Source organism: Adiantum capillus-veneris, chromosome 2 (assembly GCF_014529385.1).
Source record: "Adiantum capillus-veneris isolate H3 chromosome 2, ASM1452938v2, whole genome shotgun sequence".
Lineage (NCBI taxonomy): Eukaryota > Viridiplantae > Streptophyta > Polypodiopsida > Polypodiales > Pteridaceae > Adiantum > Adiantum capillus-veneris.
This window is the reverse complement of record NC_140932.1, coordinates 71,075,070-71,096,148: the sequence shown is the minus strand read 5'-3', so window position 1 is coordinate 71,096,148 and position 21,079 is coordinate 71,075,070. Positions and strand designations below refer to the sequence as shown.

Below are 21,079 nucleotides of genomic sequence, written 5' to 3'. Positions count from 1 at the left end.
ATTTCAAGAGGGGGGTATGTCACGAGGACGTGACAGTTATTAAGCATGTCACAGAGATGTGGCAACTGCTAACCTTGGTTGTTGGTTTCTTTCCAATGGGGTTTATTTTATTTATTTTGAGACCCTCTTTTTGAAGTAGCAAACGGTCGGACATTGTATGGCCAATGTGAACGGTAGATTCACCCGCAGACGGGAAGTGGTCGGCACTGGAATTCGTATGGTAAGAGGATGTCTAGGCTCAGAGCAAGATCATATAGGTCCCCCCGTCGCACTTAGCAAGTTGGTGGATACTAGGAAGTGAACTCAATTAAGGCGTAAAGTCAAGGTGGGACTACCAACAATAAGTATCCAACAGTTGGGCCACATTGCACTTTTGGATGCGGTCCCAATGAGGATAGATGGTCAGAAGACCAGTGGGAGCCCAACGGAAGCATCTCCTAAAATTTAGGGAACTGCTATTTTGGGCCGTGAAATGTGTTCGCGTCATTACCTCCGGTATGACTAGGGGAACACTTTATAACTCTGCCGCGAAGTCAACTGACGCCTCGGTTGGGATATTTTTAAGCGGCGAACCCGAAACGGGAAAATGCTTGAAAATGCGCCAAGTGTCACATTTTGGTGAACTTTCCTCTTGCAGAAAAATGGGCGCTGATTTTTATGCTGGGAGAGGCCTCATTTGCAACCTGTCACAGGTTAAGAGCTATGGAGTGCTTTCTTTCCCTCTCATGTACAGTGTGGTGCTAGGAGTGATGCCCTGCACACTACACACTGCTCTCTCTCTCCCCTACGTGCAGTTATGTGATGCCCCACAAGAGGGCTACTCATTTGATTGATGTACAGTTGTGTGGGTTCATGCTTTTGTGCTGAGGCAAGAGCCTCCTTGAGCAGGAACAGGGGTAGCTAACTGCTGCTCCAAAGCAGGCATTGGTGAGGGTCATAACCTCACCGTACAGGTGCAAAATCAGCGCTGTGTATGCGCTGTAAATTCACTGTTTTTCAGCCATACGGACGCCAGGATCATTGGGAATCGTGCCCCACTGGCAAAGGACAGTTAGGGGACTGTTTGGGGCTGAAAACAGGGCAAAAACCAGTAAATACAGCGTGCTGAATTTACTGTTTTTGGACAGGAATCAGAGGGTATACGACAGTGCAAGCGAGTTCCAGCAGGGGAATTGGTTTCGCGCAAGTTTTGGGACTGTTATGCTGCCGAAATTTGGCCAAATCAAATGGTATCTAGGTGGATACACGTGAAGGATTCCCAGGACCTTACCTTGTAATTTACCCTCCTAAAGAATAAAGAAATACCGAAAGGGACGCCAATTTTGGGACCTACAGGTTGTCGGCGTCTGCTCGGAGCATTCTAGCTTCCGAGCCGTGTGTGTGTTTAAGTGTTAACTCCCGTCGTAGGTTCTCTTTGCAAAGTGCTCTGTGTGTGTGTTTAAAGTAAAGAATTTCGGGTGAAAGCCAACGCCTACCGCCCTACGGGCCGGTTTCAGTTACCGCTTTGGAAATGTATAAAGAAATAAAGTCTTCTGATGTTGACTTTTATCAATGTGTACCGTCTGCTTGGTTTGATTCATTAGTGCTTTGGTACTTTTGTCACTGAATTTCGTAAAAATGTTTCATGTTCTTTTGTTGAACTTGGGGATTCCGACGAATCCAACCTTATCCGAGAAATCATGACTGATTTCAAGAATGTTTTTCTTGATGATCTACCTCCTGGCTTGCCGCCTTCGAGAGGAGTAGATCATGGCATTGAGTTGGTGGCTGGTAGTCAGCCCTTCTCAAAGCAACCCTATCGGTTTAGTAAAACCGAGGAGGACGAGATTCAGCGACAGCTGAAGGATTATCTCGATAGGGGTTTTGTTCGGCCTAGCAAATCCCCGTGGGGAGCGCCAGTGCTACTTTCTTGAAAGAAGGATAACACTATGCGCTTCTGCGTGGATTACAAGGGGTTGAATAAACTTACTGTCAAGAACAAATATCCGCTCCCGCGCATGGACGATCTGATAGATCGGCTCCATGGAGCGTTGTATTTTACGAAGATAGACCTGCGATCAGGCTATCATCAGATACGGATCAAACTGGAAGATATTCCTAAGACATGCTTCCATACGCGTTATGGTCACTATGAGTTTTTGGTCTTGCCTTTTGGTTTGACCAATGCTCTAGCTACGTTCCAGCAGATGATGAATGATCTGTTGAGACCATTTTTGGGCAACTTGGTTGTTGTATTTCTTGATGATATCTTGATCTACAGCCGAAGTTTGTCTGAGCACCTAGTGCATATACGCACTGATCTCGAAGTATTGAGAACTGAGAAGCTTTACGCTAAGGTTTCGAAGTGTGAATTCTTTAAGAAAGAGCTTCTGTACTTGGGTCACATCATTACTTGCGATGGAATTTGCGTCGACCCTGAAAAGTTAGATAAAGTGCGAAATTGGCCCATTCTGAAGAATGTACGCCAAGTAAAGTCCTTTTTAGGCTTTACTGGATTCTTTCGCAAGTTTATCAAGGATTACTCTAAAGTTGCTGCTCCGCTTACGTAACTTTTAAAAGGAGGGGTGAAAGGGCCGAAGACTTCGGGTCCTCGTCGTAAAGGTAATCCCCCTGTTGCCTGGAATGAGAGTCTCGACGAGAGCTTTCGGACACTAAAGCACTTGGTGACTACTGCGCCAATATTGCACATTGTGGATCCTAGCAAACCGTTTGTGGTTGAAACGAATGCTAGTGATTATGCTATTGGTGCAGTATTATACTAGGATGGACGTCCTGTTGCGTTTGAAAGTAAGAAGCTTTCTGACGTTGAGATGCGTTACCCAATGTATGAAAAGGAGCTTTACGCCGTAGTCCACGTCCTGAGAAAATGGCGACACTACTTGTATGGCTCTAAGTTTGTTGCATGGACAGATCATCATTCCTTGCGCTATATCTGTGATCAGGGTGATCTCAGAGGCCGAAAGGCTAGATGGGTTGAACTTATGCAAGAGTTTGACTTTGAGATCCGTTATAGAAAAGGATCCAGCAATCGAGTTGCCGATGCGCTCAGCAGGATTCCTGAGGTCAATGCTTTGTCTATGGCTGAAATCTCGATGGATTTCTATCTCTCTCTCCGAGGGCTATGTCGCTCCGATGGCCATTTTGGCAAGATATGGAACGAGGTCGAAGCGGAGCATGACTCGCATACAGGCTTGGGTGATCCGGAGACCCAAGTGAGTCGTGCTGGAGAGACGAGACAGTGACAATATTCCATTAGAGGTGGACTATTGTTTAGAAATGGTAAAGTCTGCGTGCCGGAAATCGATGAGATTCGCCAAAAGATTTTGTGCGAATGCCACGATGTTCCTAGTGTTGGGCACCCAGAGAACTTTGCCTTTGGTCAAGCGATATTTCTATTGGCCAAGAATACGCTCTTACATAGAGAACTATGTGAAGAGATGCACTCAGTGTCAGGTCAATAAGGCAGAGCGCCTTAGGAAAGCTGGCCTGTTACATCTATTGGAAATCCCAGATGCCAAGTGGCAGAGTATTTCCATGGACTTTATCGTTGGTTTGCCAAATACTAGTTGAGACAATGACGCTATTTGGGTTGTGGTCGATAGACTCACAAAAATGGCGAAGTTTATACCAACGAAGTCGGCAGTAAAAAGCCATGAGTTGGCGGTTTTATTTGTCGATCAGCTTTATAAGCTGTATGGTCTCCCAGAAGATATCGTCAGTGATTGAGATACTAAGTTCACTGGCCGATTTTGGCGAGATGTCTTTGCTCACCCTCAGATGAAGTTGAGTATGTCGTCTTCTGACCATCCTGAGTCCGACGGACAAACTGAGAGGATGAACCAGACATTAGAAGACATGTCGAGAGCATGTCTCTCACAGGCAATTTGATTGGGAAAGGTATCTTCCACAGTTAGAGTTTGCCTATAATAGTAGCAAGCATTCTGCTATTGGATTTAGCCCGTTCATGCTGATGTATGGATTTGAGCCTAAATCCCCGATTGCTATTGGCTTAGAGAAAGTCAAGGACCGCCAAGCTCGTGATTTCCTGTATGACATGCAGGAAATGCTCGAATTTGGCCAAGGATAGCATAAGAACGGCTCGTGATCGAGTCACTACTTATGCTAATCAAAAGAGATCCCCAAGGACTCTAGATGTGGGACAATGGGTTTATCTGAAGATACCCAAGGATTCCAAGACTATGCGAACATGAAAGCATTATAAACTTTCAGCTAGATATTGTGGTCCGTTCCCGATCACAAAGAAAATTGGCCAAGTTGCCTACAAACTGGCTCTTCCTTCGGATGTTACTGACATCCAGTGTTTCATGTCAGCTGCCTTAAAGTCAAATTGGGCGAAGCTGATGTTGTCGTGCCTATCGAGGAAAATGTATGGCAAGATATGCAAACTGAGTATATTCCTCGAGAACCAGAAGCAGTTTTGGATCATCGTACCCGTCATTCGTGCCAAAAGGCTTATGACGAGTACTTAAATCAAATGGAAGGGTCAACCTGAAAGGTATGCTACTTGGGAACCTGTTAGAGCTTTGAAAGCTCAGTATCCCCACTTCATTGATGAGGACATCAATGGTTCTTAAGGGGGGAAGTATGTTATGTCCCGCTCACAGGAGAGGGGATCTAGCCCAGATGCCGTCGGGATGGGCGTCCAGTGTCCGGGCGGACGTAGTGCGAACCCGGCCAGTGTGGCCGGCCATTATTATAAAAGGGAGGCCAAGGCCTCATTTACAGTTATCGACCCCACTGGCAGAGTGCCAGTGGTTAGCCCGCGAGGCTAGGAGTGCGCGAGGTCACCTCGAGGAGGTGAGGCCGGGTGGTATGGAACGCTCGGTCTTACAGGTGCACGCCTACGTCCTCGGACGCTGGCCCCAGCATGGGGGAGCTACCGGATGGTGGCTATGGTCGGGTGGTTCGTCCGACGAGCATCTGTAGGCGGTCCGTGTGGCCGGGAGGTCCTATCTCCTCGTTCGTTTCAACTACCCAAAGAGGAGTCACACTACACTAGGCCTAGATTGCCTGGTCTGGCCAGTGACCTTGAGTGCCTTGGTATTGGGCCACGAGGCGACTGAGAGAAGGGATTCGAGTGCAACATCGGTTTGCCAGACAACAGTAGGTGGACCAGGTTTTCTTGGATCCTGTTGCCGTCCTTCGTGGACTCTTCATCCCTTACCCACTCTTGCATGACATCCTTCCTACACCCACATAATGGTACCAGATAGCTAGATAAAATAATCATGCATATCATTGTTGTACTTCTTGAGCATTTACTTTTTCCCTCGTAGCTTAGAGCTTCATCCCTCCATCGCTCCATGTAGTCTTCCAGTACCCCAGGTTTTTTCTCCAGTCAGCTGTGGTGGTACGTTCATTGTGTACCTTTGTCCTTTTTTCCTGGATAGCCTCTCTACACATACATGTACATCGTTTGTCTCATAGGTACCAGCTTTTGCCCCTAGATGATGTTAACAAAGCAAACCCCCCCCCCCCGTCTCCCCCCCCCCCCCCCCCCCCCTTTTTCTCCTCCTCCAAACACCCATATCAGCATTTGAAGGTGTCTTTTCAGATAGAAACAAAAGCTAGCTTGGTTTTATTGGGTTGAAGATACGTGTTGTCTTTATTCTTCACCTTTGTCATCTTTGTTGACTGTTTTAAGCCAAAGTTTTCATTATTCTTGCATTGTGAAAAATGTTTCCCTTAACATGAGTACATGCTTTAAGTTCCAAAGTTTTCATTGTTCTTGCATTGTGAAAAATGTTTCCCTTAACATGAGTACATGCTTTAAGCAGAAATGGAGGGCAGCTGCTGAACCCAAACGGAAAACAAAAGAAGAGAAGTTTGAACTACCGGATTTCTTCGAGATTGACAGGGGTTAGCTTTTCTGACTTCCAACTTCATTTCTTTTACAATGGATATACTATTGTAAAGAAACCATGACACTGTCATGCACAATACATTCTACGATTTGTGCTTGGGGTCTCTACACTGCGGGCGTTTTATGTCGTAAGTATTACAAGGATTTGTAAATGCTTCTACTGAAAAAAGAAAATCAGGGCTGTAAAATTAACAGGTATGAATTTTAACAAGGCAATGACAAGACATAGCACAAAAAATATTTTGATATGAATCTTTAGCTACAAGATGGGGTTCTCAGAATAAGTAAAGTGTTGTGGATGCCATCTTTTTGTTAATATACAGCTGCACAAGAAACATGTGGGCACCTTGATTTTTGAATGTGTGCGCACAATTAGTGGATTTCTTGGAAGGGGTGACTGCAAAATTTATTTTTGATATTCCTTGATTGACAAGCAGAAATGGTGCAACATCTATTACGTTTGCCAACACAAGTGTTAAGAGGGTTTGAGAGGCTGAAAATGCAATTCTCCTCCTCTCTCTTAGAGCACACTGAAGACACCTTTGCTGAAAACACTGCTCAAAGTGGCTTCTTTCCTTGCTGGAAACACAGCTCAAAGGAGCTTCTTTCCTTGCCGAAACACAGCTGATGTTGTCTTTCTGTGTCGACGGCATGCCAAGGCTAAGCACTCCTTTCTAGGTACAAGGGCAAACTCTCCTCCCGCTAGATGAGAGAAAAGAAAGCAGCCACTCCACCTGTTGTTGGTCTCATGTGGATACTTGGAGAATGTAGGTCCAAAGAGCTGCTTCCTAACTGACAACGCTCTTGCTGGCTGAGATGGTGCAGCCTCATTACCTTATGTGACACATGATTTTCTATCCGCTTATGGATGTGCAAGTCTCTATGACAATGCTAGGCAGGTTTTGCCATCCATGATAAGCATCCTCTTTGTATCATCCACAACAACGATGATGTCCTCCAGATCTGTGTGCACTTCTTGCGTGTGGATAGGTATGTCGTAGAACTGCATGTGGAAAAGGCGTTTCAGCCTTTGGTGGTGTGCGACGGATGCTAGAGTAGAGGGTGTGGGTGTGAGCGAGGTGATCGCCATCGCTACTTGCTTCAAGAATGTGCACGGTAAAAATCAGAGAGATTTGTGTGTGCAGAGGGTATTCAAGGGTATGGTGACTCGTGAGGGTGTATGGGTCACTTCTTGGCAAGGTAGGTCTGTGTGTACAATATGGTGCGAGTAGGTGCCCTAAGTCAGTAGGGCCCAGGGGATCTTTTAATATCTGCTATGTGGAAGGGTTGCTGCGAAGACAAAGTTGGTGGAAATACAACACATGTCCAAATTTTGGAATTGGGGAATGTGCTGGATTGGCAACACATAGGACGAGTGTGCTATTTGGAGGATGTTGTGGCAATGGGTGGAAGTCTTTTAGAGGTCCTTCGTTGTCTTGTGTTGTAGCGCACCTTTCTTTGCTGCCATCACAGCCTGCAAGGAACTGAAGCTACCACAAAGTGCTGACGTGTCAAGCCATTGAAGAACGGAGCGAACTTGCATTTCCCGGCCAAGGGGCCTAAACCCTAGGAAGCAGCAACAACACAAGAAGTTTCACCAACTTGCAAAGTCTTGCCAAGTGGCCTATTTTTAAAGAAGAGCTCCCACCAACTTACGAGACCCCGTCTGATGGGGCCCAAGGGACCGAAAGCCCTTAGAATAAAGCAAGATCACACACACACTCAATCTCTTGCGAAAAAGATGATGACGTGGCAATTGTATGGATGTTTGTGATTTACGTTGATGACTTGGTAGGATGTACGGACTTCCGCGAATTGCGTTGGTAGGTGCTGACGTGGCAGTTGTACGGAACTGCAAGTTGTAATCTGCTAGGGTTTCCGTGGCAATCATTTCAGGATAACCCACTCTGCCAAAAGCTGCACATCGAAGGAAGATGTCAGAAGGCATGTAACTTCGGGCAAAATTTTTCTTGAAACCTTGCCAAGTCCTTGGAGTGTGCGGCTTGATAGCTATAGACATCCACCACTGTATGGCACTGCTTCTGATAAAAACATCGGCTCGAAAAAAAAAAAAATCTTTGATCCTTCTCTTGCAAGTGATCTTTATGGCTTATGCCCTTTAAGACAGAGCGATGAAGACGGGAGCGCGCCCGATGCGCGATGAAGGGTGGGAGTGGCTAATAAGTCCGAGGTGAGTGGCTAATAAGTCCGGGGTGAGGACACGAAGATTCTTTAATAAGATTCCCAGCACAAAGTTTCTTTCTTTGTTTGCTCTTTGGCAAGATCGATTCGCTTTAAAATAAGCACAAAGCTTGAAGCTTCGATACCACTATCAAGGGACCGGCACCGCATGCCAAGGGAAAAGAATAGACTGAAGAATTTTAAGCACTTCAAATAACAATTGAACTGAAAGAGATAGAGAGTGCAGGCCACACGAGACGGGGAGTGGCGGAGTTCCACCCCTAGAGAGCATTGGTGTCACGTGACACATCCCAACCCTATGTGTCCGTGGACAAGCTACACCACAGCAGGTTCAGTCAGTTCAGTCAAGTCTAGATTAGCAGTGATCTGGCACTTTTGTGAGTCTATTCGTAGACCATGCATGCCCAGTCACTTAGCATAGATGCATATCCTCCGGTTGCACACAACATGATCATCGGAATTCCCATCAGAATCCATTAACATCAGTTAGGGGAATTTTCCAGTGCATTTAGCCTATTTTCCTATTTATTAGTTATTTTCACTTATTATTTTTAAGTGACTTTCCAACAAAAGTAGGTAGGGCAATTTTGCTAAGTTAATATATAAGCAAACCCAAGTTAGCACTTTCTGGCAGAAGAGGCAGCAGGAGCTTCCCGCTCAACAGGCAACTTCTCAGCAGTAAACCCCCCCCCCCCCCCCCCCCCCCCCCCCCCCCCCCCCCCCAGCAGTAGACCCTCGCCATCCACTCCTTCCCTTTGGCGTTTCCTCCCAGCAAGCCATCGCCGACAAGTCCTCTTGCTTGGCGTTTCCAACCTCAGCAGATACATCCCAGCCAGCGTTTTTCAGCCCTTGACAAGAACACCAGCATCATTGCAGATTCAACGTTTTTTCAGCCCTGTCAAAAACGCCAGCTCAGCAGTAGCAAAAACGCAGAATTCAGCAGTTGGATTCTCGCAGTTTTCAGCCTATGACGCAGTAGCAGATCAGCCCCTAGATGGTTGTAGATGTTCCCCCATTTTCAGCCAAGAAAACGCAGCCAAAACAGTCATTTTCAGCCACTGAAACAGTCCCGAAATTCAGCGATTAAAAGATCTCAGATTTCAGCCATCAAGTCGTCGTCGTCACCATCGTCGTCGTCATCGGCATAGTCCCATTGCATCAGTCCATTGCATTTGCATTGTACACCTTTGTGCAATCAAAGTAGACCACTCTCGCCGACGAGAGTGGGGCCTTCGGAGGAGAGTTTTACAAACTCTCGGGTGTCGTATCTCTTCTCTCTCCTTCTCTCAGTCTCATTCACTTGCACGCACAATATCCATTCACTTTGTTCGTGATCATAGCACTCTCCATAAGACGGAAAGCTCTCTCTTTCCCTAAGAACTAAAAGGAACCTTGAGCAATAAAGATCACTAATCTTGAGAAAATACAACATTCATTCCGCTGCACCTAACAATTGGCCCCAAACCTTGGCGCCCCTTTCGGTATTTCTTTATATTGCTTCAACTCTGTACAAGCCGATACTCCACGCTCTGCACCTTCACCTGGGAGCGTGCTAGAGAATGAGCCCATGGCACATATTTAAAGGCCCTTGGCCTGTGAAAAGCAGCTACATGAAAAACAAGCACCCCCCTTTCTTACAGTCACGGCACCATGAGTGGTGGCATTTTGAGCCGTTTTTGAACAAAATGGTAATTTTTAATGATTTTATGGCCTTTTTCTGGACATTTTTCACCCAAAAGACCCATTTTTAATGTAAAAAGTCCAAACGAGTTGGAAAAAATCCGTAAATTTATGAAAAAATTTTAAAATTTTAGAAAAATTTGACCATTTTCCATTTAAAAAATTGACCCGTTTTGACGGTAAAAAGCCTCAACGAGCTGGGAAAAGCCCTAAATTTGTAGAAAAAATATTTGTGGAATAATTTAGAGACATGACAAGTGAAAATCATTTTCTTCACTTGTCATGACCTATAAACACATCTTTAACTTTTACTACAAAATAGACGGCGAATATAAAAATAGCTAAGTAGACACTGACTCTATGCATACATGCATTTGACAACTCAAACCATGCACCTAGCACGCGGACGCAAGTCACTTAACAATCATAATCACATTCACATCACTATTCCCATCAAGATCTTAGACAGGATCGGTGATCATTATGACTTATTTACCATCAGATCCAGACCGCATTGATTTCTCACGGATGTTTTGATGCACCTTTGGCACTTCACCTTTGAAAGGTCTCAAAAGACACATGAAAAGCATTGTGAATCTTCGAAGTATCTAACATCTTCAATCTAAAAGACACATCATTGATTTTTCCAGAAATCTAAAAGGGCCTATAGTATCGCATACTTAGCTTTGGAAAGAACCTCTCCTGTTTTGTGAACAAGCTCCTTGGCTTTCTTCTTTCCTTATGAAGCATTTTTCTTTGCAGCCTTAGACACTGGCTCGTCTGTTGCGCAAGTCAGACCGGGTCCTCTATAGAAGAAGAATCAATTGAATCTCTGATACCATTATAACCGGCTTGGAGTTGACAAGGCGGTAATTCCACAGGAGACACAGGAACAGAATTGAAGAATTTGAACACTTGAACTTTGAATCAAATTGTAGTTGCGACATGAAGTGGCGGAGTTCCATTTCATATGTACTGGCCCCAAAGTCCGGTGTCCCTTTTAGTACTTTTTTTAATATTGATAAGTCATAGAGTAAACTATCGGGGAGTCACTCTGCAACTGTGCAACCATGTATTGATCTACCAAAAGTGACCCCCAAGGCACTATTTCATAGGCACTTTGCCCAAAAGCAAGTGATACAAAAAGTTGGGTGCTTTCAAAAGCCAGCTCTACAAAAAACTAGCGTTCAAAAGCTCTAATATCGAAAAGCATTTCCATGTCTGCACCATAAGGCTGCCACGTCATAACCAAATTTCCCGCCATGTTAAGTTGAGGAAAGGCAATTGACTTTGTGATCTTTTGACCCATATTGAAAAGCTAGAGATTTTAGTTATAAAAAGCAAGGCAGGGGGCCGATAAATCAAAGCCTTAGGGAAACACTTTCACAAAGTCTAGAGTTGGGTGGTCTTGCATAGATTAGTAAATAGAACTAGTGAAAAGGGGTGCCTAGTTACAGACCAGTGCATCTGGGAGTGGAACTCTGCCACTTCGTGTCTCGTCTAAGTGTGGTAAACTCTTTTCACTTCAAGTGTAACAAGTCCAAAAGTTGTTTCCACTTGTATTTTTTTCTATGTTGTGCCCTAGCGGTTACAGTGGTATTAGAGTGTCAGCTGTATGCTTTTCCGACAAGCAAACTGACCCTATTTTTTCCGGGCATTTGTGCCCTCACCATGCTAGATGCATCCAAAGAATTATGCTTGGCTTATGGAAACATTCAAGGCACCAAAGCCCTTATCTTGTTCACCCCGGGAGCAACTGAGAATTTCGATTCACCCGTTTTTCTCAAAATTTTGGACATTGGTTACGATCAAATTGGTTGCGAGATTCAGACAGAGTTAGGTATTAGTGACACAAGCAATGTTACACTACTTGCTAGGATATTATGGTAAAATAGACTTTCACATTGGGCATTGTGATGCATTTTTGGAAATGTTGTGGCATCATCAGAGTGATGCTAATATTGCTATTTGCCAGCAAATGATCACCTTACGACATAATGGAAACTTGATTGCTCTACAACGAGGTTAGCTTTGCTAGAAAAAGCATCCACTAACACATCATCCTTGTGAACAATCACATCATCTTCATGCAACTCATCATGCTTGTGAGAAATCACATCTTGATCATGCAAATCATCATGCTTATCATCATCATTCAAATCATCATGCAAATCATTGTCAATCAATCCATCATGCTCATCATTGTCAATCAAATAATCCTGCTCATCATTGTCAATCAAATCATCATGCTCATCATTGTCAAACAAATCATCATGCTTCTCATAATCATGCAAATCTTGTGTGTCATGCTTTGGAGAAGAAGGGACTGAGAGAGTCTCCTTTGCCCGAATCTCTTGCATCTGTGCCTGCACTTGAGAAAAGAGTCGCAACATCTCTTGCATTCTTGCTTTGTTCTCGCGATCAAATCTTGCTTGACTTTCTTTTTCTTCCAAGTCGTACTGACGCTCTATGGCTGCCATTTCTTCTTCGTAGTCACGATCTATGGCTGCCATTTCTTCTTCGTAGGCCTTTCTTTCTGCTTCTCTTTCTTTGCGTTCTAACTTTCTTTCCAGACACAACTGGTCCAACTCCTCCATAGAAGTTAGCGCAATCCTTGTCGTAGACAGGGAAGGGGAAAAACCTCCTGGTGGGGAAAATTCTTCTTCGCCTCTCTCATGCTCATCACCTCCAAGCGAAGTATCCATTCCGCTTCGATTGATGACCATCCACTGAAGTCTTGGGTTCTTGTGGGTTCTCGTGGTCTTGGGTTCTTATGTTCACGAGGAACTTGGGTTCTTGGGGGTCTTGGTTCTTGGGTTCTTAAGGGTCTTGAGGTTTTCTTTCGCTTGCAATCTATGTTTGAGAAGGATCTTCTCTTCACCCGAGTTCTACTCTTTCCCGCGGGCGCACCCCTTGGCGGCCTTGCGCTCACACCAAGGTTGCTTTTTCCCACCTCACGTCGATTGGCCGGCTGCTAAGTGCATGGTCCGCTCTCACTGATCGAAAAGAGACACAAGGGGAGGTTGGACAAGCCCTTCTTTCCTGGGATTCCTCTCTCTTCAAAAACACGAATAGGAATTGACACGCCCAAGTGAACTTGGGTTCGTGCGACCGCAACAAGCAAAAAAAATCCTTGTGATTCTTGTGGTTCTTTCCTTGAGTGATACAGAACACTGCCAAAGCTCTGATACCAATGTTAGGTGCAGCGGAATGAATGTTTGAACTTTGCTCAAGATGAGTGCTCTGAACTGTGCTGAAGGTTCCTTTTGTTCTTATGGAAGGGAGAGCCTTCCGTTCTTAATGAGAGAGTGCAATGATCACAAACAAGTGAATGGACACTGTGCGTGCAAGTGTATGAGACTAAGAGATAGAGAAGAGAATACGACACCAGAGACGTTGTAAACCCCTCCTCCGAAGGCCCCACTCTCTATGGCGAGAGCGGTCTACTTATGATTGCACAAATCTCTACAATGCTTGGACTTGCGGACGATGTCGACGACGATGAGGCGGGCTGAAATCTGAAAACGCTAAGGGCTGAAATCTGCAAATCTTGTATCTGCTGAATTTTGACTCTATGTCGATGACGACGATGTGACGACGACGACGACGACGCGCTGAAAATGCAGATGCTGAAATCTGCGTTTTCCGGGCTGAAACTGTAAACCTTGCAGAATCTGACCGTGCGGCGAGGAACTGCTGCGGGAAGGTGAGATCTGCGAGGTTCGGGGGTTCTTCTCCGATGTCTAAAGGCTGAAAACTGAAAACGCTGGTGTTGCTTGAGGTTCCTTCGCGGTAATCTGCAAAACGCTGAGGTTGGTCTGCAAATAAAAAACGCTAGGCTTCTGCTGTGTCTTGCTGTCGCCGGGTTGGTCTGCAATGTGAAACATTGGGGCTGATCTGCAATGGAGAAAAACGTTGGCTGTCCTTGGCTGAAAACGCTAAGTCTCCTGTGGTGGGGGGGGCGGGGGGGGGGGGGGGGGGGGGGGGTCTTGCTAAGAAGTTGCCTGTTGAGCAAGGTGCTCCTGTTGCCTCTTCTGCCAATTAGTGCTAGTTTAGGTTTGCTTATATACAAACTTACTCAATTTGCCCTACCTACTTTCCAACAAAAGTCACTTAAAAATAATAAGTGAAAAATGTCAAAAATAGGGAAAATAGGTTAAATGCACTGGAAAATTCCCTTGAAGGATTCTGATGGGAATGCTTATGATCATGCTGTGTGCAACGAGAGGATATGCATCTACACTAAGTGACTGGTCATGCACGGTCTACGAATAGACTCACAAAAGTGCGAGACACTTCCAACCTAGATTGACTGGACTGACTGAACCCTGATCATGCTATAGCTTGTCCACGGACACATAGGGTTGGATGTGTCACGTGACAGTCAATTGATTGCCTCCTACAGTCCCAATGTGACAAAAAACCCACTTTCATGGGTATGAAACCTCGAAACTTCGAGACGTGCAAAATATTTTGGCGAAACCTACGAAACACACAACCTTCATGAAAAAGGAACCCCTCTGTTGTGATGGAATCTAGAGTCATGTGTGTGCCATTTATATTCACATACTTTTTGGTAAATCTTTGGGATTAATTTACAAGTGGGAAATCTTGAGGCGAGGAAAACTCACAGAAAAGATCATATAGAAAAGAAAGAACATAGGAGTGTTCGGCTAAGAAAGAGGGCTAAAAACATTCGTAGGAGAGTTGACGTATCTCTGAGGTGATATCACCAATTTCCAAGGCAAAACTGTGAGGTGCAGCGGAAGTGTTTAAGGATTTTGCTCGGATCTAGTGCTCCGCACAAACACAAGGTTACTGCACTTCACTTGAAAAGAGAAACTGAACTGAACATAATGGGGGGGGGGGGGGGGGGGGGGGAGAGAGAGAGAGAGAGAGAGAGAGAGAGAGAGAGAGAGAGAGAAGGACAAGAAGAAGAAGAAGAAGATTTTAACGTCGTAGGAAACTATCCCAAGAGAGAAAAGAGAGATGACATGGCATGTCGGGTCCCAACCACCCGCAAGGGCCCCCTTGCTTTGTTGCCAGAGCAAGTACTTGCTTTAGATTACTTGCACAAAATGCTGATACAATGATGCTAATGTTGAGACGTTGACGGGAACTAGATGTAGATGCTTGATACTTGAGCGGCTAAGTGCTTGGTACTGCGGGTACCTTGGTGCTTGGAATTGCGAGTACTTATGGGTAGTGAAGGTACTTGGGTGCTGAGGATATGGAGGTACTGATGATCCCTACGCTGAGCTAGGCAAGAGCCAAGCCAAACCACAAGGGTGCTAGATGCCGGGGTACTGCGAGGCTAAGGCTAACATGCAAAAGGGTCTGATGCTTGTAATTTGCTACTGTGACGAGGCTATGGGCTGATCTGCTATCGCCGCTGGCAGGGATAGGCTGAAAATTGACAGACACTGTTGGAAACGCTAAGGAATGATGATCTGGATCTGCAATGCTAAGGGCTGAATGCTGAATCTGCTGCGGATCATAGGGCTAAGAGCGCGCGCTGGTTCTGAAGTTGTCAAAATGCTGGTGCTGCTGCTGTGGGTACTGCAAGTATTGAGGGGTACTTCTTCATCTTCTTCTTTTGCCTCCCCTGGATCCTAGCGCTCACCCATGGCTACTTATATATCACTTCATGCTGGGTCGAGCAGTACTTTCATAGCCCCACGATTCTTCATAAATGATGCCAAAAAGTTACTTAATAAATTTAATGACTTAAGAGGTGGTTCACATGCGGTAACATGCCTAAATGCTGAAATGTTTGTATTGTGCAAGAGAGAGTATGCAACTACACTGGCTTGGGCATGCACGTCTTGCTAGAGGCTCACAAAGTGTCAGGCTAGGTCCTAAGCTAGACTATGAATGACGCTAGACGGTAGTAGAAGCTTGTCCACTTGGCGCAAGTGTAGTACTCACGTGACAAAAACGTAAAGATTGCCTAAGGGAAGACTTGAAGAGCGGTGGAACATACAGCTTTTACGTGCCACAGGGTCCAATAAGCCCAATATTTGACCCACATGAAGAAGGCCGCAGATCGCTATAAGGAAGGTGGGAGAATGTCAAAAGCCCAAAACTGTTTGTGGAAACTGCAACAATCCTTGAGTAGGTGACTAACAGTCTCCTCTGAAGGCGAGCAACGGACACAACGCGAAGAGCAGATATGACGTGCACTGAGAAAAGTGTCCACTAAGCATCGCCAAAGAAACAAACGCTCCTTCAAATGCAAGTGGCTCTTCTAGAGGGCAAAGAGAGGCTTCCTCCACCAGGTATCAGACTTGTGCATGGACCATAGTGCATTACAATGGTCAGCGAGCCAAGGCCACCGTAGAAGAAGAACAAAACTTGGCCGGCAGAAATGGCCTCAAAAGGAGTGTCCTGGAAATTTCAATCAAACATTCGGCTACTATCAGCCAATGGCGGAATGAGTAAAAAGTCAACTAGCATGTGTTAGCTCTCTCTAGGGCTGATGGGAATGCATACCAAATCCAAAACGACGAGCGGCAATGGGAAATTGAAAGGTGTAGCCCACCTCATCAACCATATTATCAACTACATGAAGGCCACGACAAGAGAGAAAATATGCCTGAAGAGGCGAACGATCAACCAAATAGAGAATTCTTGGCTCCAATGAAGACTCTCCAAATGAAGCGAATTCCCTTCCCGCTGCTGTCGACCGTGCCATGATAAATGACTTGTTACATCTTTCCAAGCAGGAATCAAATTGGAAGCAAAAGAACAACCAGGATTGTGCCCTTCCATCTTGCCAAACACAACCTCCCAGAGAGATGATTGCCAATGGCTAAAGGAGGAAGTAACAACATGCCGACACAAGTAGGCAAGCATAGGAGTCCAAGGCTGAGTTTGTTGGACAAGGGTAGGCAACAAGTTTCCCCATCAACATCAAAACGTGGGCCTTTTTTGTGAGAATGGGCTGGCCACAAATGAGACAAAATAGCTGACATAAGAGAAGCGAGACAATGATGAGGCCAATGCAACAATGGCAAATAGAACTGAACGTAAGCTATCAAAGCACTTTGAACGATTCGCAGGCGAACATGCAATGGCCAAGTGGATAAGTTCTAGTAATGCAATTTGACATTCAAGCGCCAATTCACTTTTTGAGGGTTGGTGACAATTTATCCAATTGGATACCCCAAATGTCTGGCAGGCACATTCGGAGGAACAATCTCACCTGGCTACAACAGATTATGTCAATTACAAGGTTTAAGCGACAGAAGTTTCGATTTGCGGAAATTGACTGTAAGACCAGCCGCAAGCCCATATGCTTTCAAAGCGTCCATAATCACTTGGACGTTAGCTTGGTGATTGAGAGGCATAAACAATGAGTCATCTTGCCCAATAAAGTTCTGAACCGAGGGTAATTGCAAGCCATGAAGACGACCAACAAAAGTCAAATGATCAAGATGCATCAACAACTGGTGAGTGGCAATAGTATACAACAATGCACTGAGGGGACGGCCCTGCCTAACTGAATAGCTAAGTGGCCAGGATTTCGTCATTTCACCTTCAAGGATCCCCGAAGACGTACTGCGAGCATACAAGAAATAAACGATATTGGCTAACTTAGGACTGAACCCAAGACACCGCACGTAACAATGTAATCCCACTGCACAGTATCAAAACCCTTTTCAATGTCAACTTGTATAACAAGTGCTGCATGTATTTTGCATATTCCATGCCAATCAGAACATTAGCCAAGTTGTCAGTGATTTGGCGACGTGGAATGAAACCATATTGAGCCTGATGAAGTCCTGGAAGAAGGTGATCTTTAATCCGATTTAGCAACTTAGCCAATAACTTGTAAACTACAGGCATCAAAGTAATTGGCCGCCAATGAGAAAATTGCTCGCAAAATGCTTGTTAGGCAACAATTTAAGCAAACCTTCCTGCCAAGACACTGGCAAACCTTATTTCTCCCATGCCGCATTCAACATGAAAAGCAAGTGCTCTTTAAGAGTCACTTAAAAGGAGAGGTAGAATTCCACAATAAGCCCATCCCAACCAGGGGATCGCCAACGGCCCAACATAATCACTACACAATGCGATTCAAAATCAGTGAATGGTTCCTCAAGGCATTGTGCATCCTGTGAAGAAAGGATGGATGCACATGAGAGAGCAACAGTTGACGTGCTTGCTGAATTGCTGTAGAGGGCTAAGGAGGAGCAACAAAGACTTGCCAATAATGTGAGATCATGGCATCAACAAGTTCCTGTTTGGATGATGTCCAAGCGCGTGAAGGAAGCAAGGCTCGCTTAATGTCCTAGGCATTTATTTATTTATATTCACATACACATGCACTCGCACGCACACACTACATACATACATCGCACATATGTCATGTATATACACACATTCCCGTGCACACATGCAAGCATGCACGCACACGCTCGCATGCGTGCACACACATACACATACGCTCTGCTACCAAATTGAGTGCTTGATTGCCTATTGTAAGGGGTGTGTTGCCTTCTGAGAAAGGAGTGTGTCGCTTCACATGGGAACTGTACACGTTTTGCCTCAAGGTTGTATGTCTTGAAATGATAAGATCCTCATACCATTTTTCTGTGTTGCAGATACTACTGCTGCGTTCAACTTGTTATTTGAAACTGATCAAATATTGCAAACAGGTGAAGACATACTCTGTACATGTGTAGCTGATCTTTTGTTTGTACTTCGAGTTCTAAATGGTGTCTTCATTCCATCACAGCTCGACATTACGAAGTTGTTTTTCTTGTGCATGAAACCCATGTCGACCAACTTCCAGAGGTCATTCAGAAGGTGAAAGGTGGGTAGATGAATATTCTGCAACAGAAGTAGTGGAGCTAGTTTTTTCATTCTTTTTATTGTTCTTTTGGTAGCAGATTTCATTGAGGAAAGAAAGGGAAAGATTCACAGGTTCAATGACTGGGGCTTAAGGAAGCTAGCATACAAAATAAAAAAGGCCAGATGTGCCAATTATATTTTGATGAATATTCAAATAGATGCCAAGGAAATAGAGGAATTCAAGTTTCTACTGGATAAGGATGAAAGGGTTATAAGACATTTGGTAATTACGATGAAGGAAGCAGAGACAGCAGAGACTGTTCCACCTCCTGAGTACACATCAATCAGAGATGAAGAAAACCTTGATGAGGACGAGCTTGACGGAAGTGAGTTTGAGGACGATGAGGAGGAAGATGGTGAGGATGAGGAAGTAGAAGAGGAAGACCATGATGGTAAGGGTCAGGAAGCGGAAAGGGCCAAGGAAGGAGAGCTGACTCAAGTGTAGGGCTTGATGCAACTGTGTGCTGAAAGAGAGTGGAGTGATGGTGTTAGCATTACTTGGGTAATGACCTGCGGTATGTATCAGACAAGTACATATTGACATGACATGACTGATGGGGCACTCGGTATGCGAGGAGAGAAACATCTCTGGCAGGGCTTGAGTTATGTCTATTCCTTGATGCTGAAATGCTAAGGCTTGTCCACCTTGTCAAGAGTATGGCCTCAAGGAGCAATACATTCTGAAGCAACTAGCAGCTGGAGGGAACCATGTCCACATGGTCTGCCTGGATGTATTTAGAGAAGTGAGATTTTAGAGCTGGTTTTTACCTTGTTAATGTATTATCAGCATGCAGTAGATGACCCTTTATGGTGTTCTTGAGGGCATTTTTGTTTACTTCCATACAGTAGTGTGTTAGTGATCCACTTCTTTAATTATTCATGTAGCATTGCCATTCTCTACTAAGGAATTTTCCTCGAAGGAGCTTTTCTGTATTTCTTGTTTTCTTTTTACAGCGTAACGGTGAAAGTTTGTATTAAGCGAAAAAGGAAACACACGAGTCAGATCTCTCTTGAAAGAGGTAAGAGGTAATGGTACTTCAGTTTATATCGTACGGTTCAGATTTGTACAGTACGATATGGGCATTCGTAGACTGTATGGTAATTTCCATGATTAGGCACCTTGGTTGTTTCATGCCATTCTTGAGTGTTCTCTTGTATCTGCTTCTGATATGCCCCATGTAAGATTCATCCTCAGAAAAGGACTAGTACTCATTCCTCACATGAATGACAACCTGAAATGACAAAGCAAAGAAAGAATCTTTTAGAGTGGTAAGGGAGAAAGAAACAGGACTTCATTCATGTGCTTCCATATAAACCAAAATAGATTCAATGTACTCCCTTTCATAATGAGCCTTTAAAGCACATAAAATTCTCCGGAAGTAGTTGGCACCAGGATGTGTGTGTGTGTGTGTGTGCGTGTTGGCCCGGGGGGGGGGGGGGGGTTTGTGTTTTTATAAGATGCAACATCTCTACCATTGTTTCTTGTAGGGTGAACTCCACCATTTTGAGCTCCTCTCTAAGCCATCATGATCCTCTTGTGAAGGGTTTCGGACATTTTGTTCCTTTACCTTTTCAGGGTCACGCCATCTCTTTTGTGTCTAGGTAGGCCTCTCTGAGTTCTCTTGTGGTTCCACAGTTGCCTCCTTTTGCTTGGTTGGGCCTTAGCCACAGAAAGTGATTGCTGCTCTACCTTGTCTAGAGCTTCAATCATGTCAGGCATTCTGTTCCTTTACCCTTTCAGGGTCATGCTATCTCTGTTGTGTCTATGTAGGCCTCTCTTGAGTTCTCTTGTGGTTGCACAGTTGCCTCCTTAGCCACAGAATCTTGCTCTAAGTGGTTTGTTGCTCTACCTTGTCTAGAACTTCAATCATGTCGGGCCTCACCTTGATGTTCTTGCAGGTCAAACTCTTCATTTGTGGTGCTCGCAGCGGGAGTTTCTTCTTTCTTGTTTTCTTTCAAAATGATTGTGGGTAAAATGCAGATGAAAAATGTGATTGAGTGGCAAACGCTTGTTGGACAATGGTCCTAATGCTTGTGCCGTGACTCTTCTGTCGATGAATGAGCATGCAAAACTTATTGGCACGATTTGCAATGGTGAGACGTGTGTTCTTTGAATAAAATCTTTCTGTTTTTTGAAGTGATATTCATGCTTCTGTGCTCACCCGTGATTGAATCATGTGCATCGTGCAATATGGATTTCCTAAGGGAAGATAATGCACAGACGGTGATGAAAATACAAGAGACCATAATGAACGAGACTCAAAAAATCTGCATGCTGATAGCTCGTGCTATCAAGAGGCTTCTTAAATGGGGTATCGAGGATTTTGACTCGAGAGCCAAGATCCGTCCTTCGTGATTGGATGCATTTGCAACTGTGTTAGCTTTACTAGGAACATAATCAACAAAACCTCCAAGTTGCCCAACAGACTCGGATCATCTAACTTATGGTCGCTCCAA

At 44.8% G+C, this 21,079-nt stretch overlaps 1 protein-coding gene across 1 annotated transcript in view; it reads left to right on the top strand.

Annotated features, from left to right (window-relative positions):
- The window catches only part of LOC147462948 (uncharacterized), a 47,708-nt gene extending 28,153 nt beyond the window's left edge, over nt 1–19,555 (top strand). Inside the window, exons 3-6 of the mRNA XM_086486253.1 lie at nt 5,799–5,880; nt 18,373–18,426; nt 18,507–18,584; nt 18,661–19,555. Coding sequence (XP_086342379.1) covers nt 5,799–5,880; nt 18,373–18,426; nt 18,507–18,584; nt 18,661–19,067 — 621 coding nt within the window. The 3' untranslated portion in view covers nt 19,068–19,555. The remainder of the gene's footprint in view (nt 1–5,798; nt 5,881–18,372; nt 18,427–18,506; nt 18,585–18,660) is intronic.
- The last annotated feature ends 1,524 nt before the right edge of the window (nt 19,556–21,079 follow it).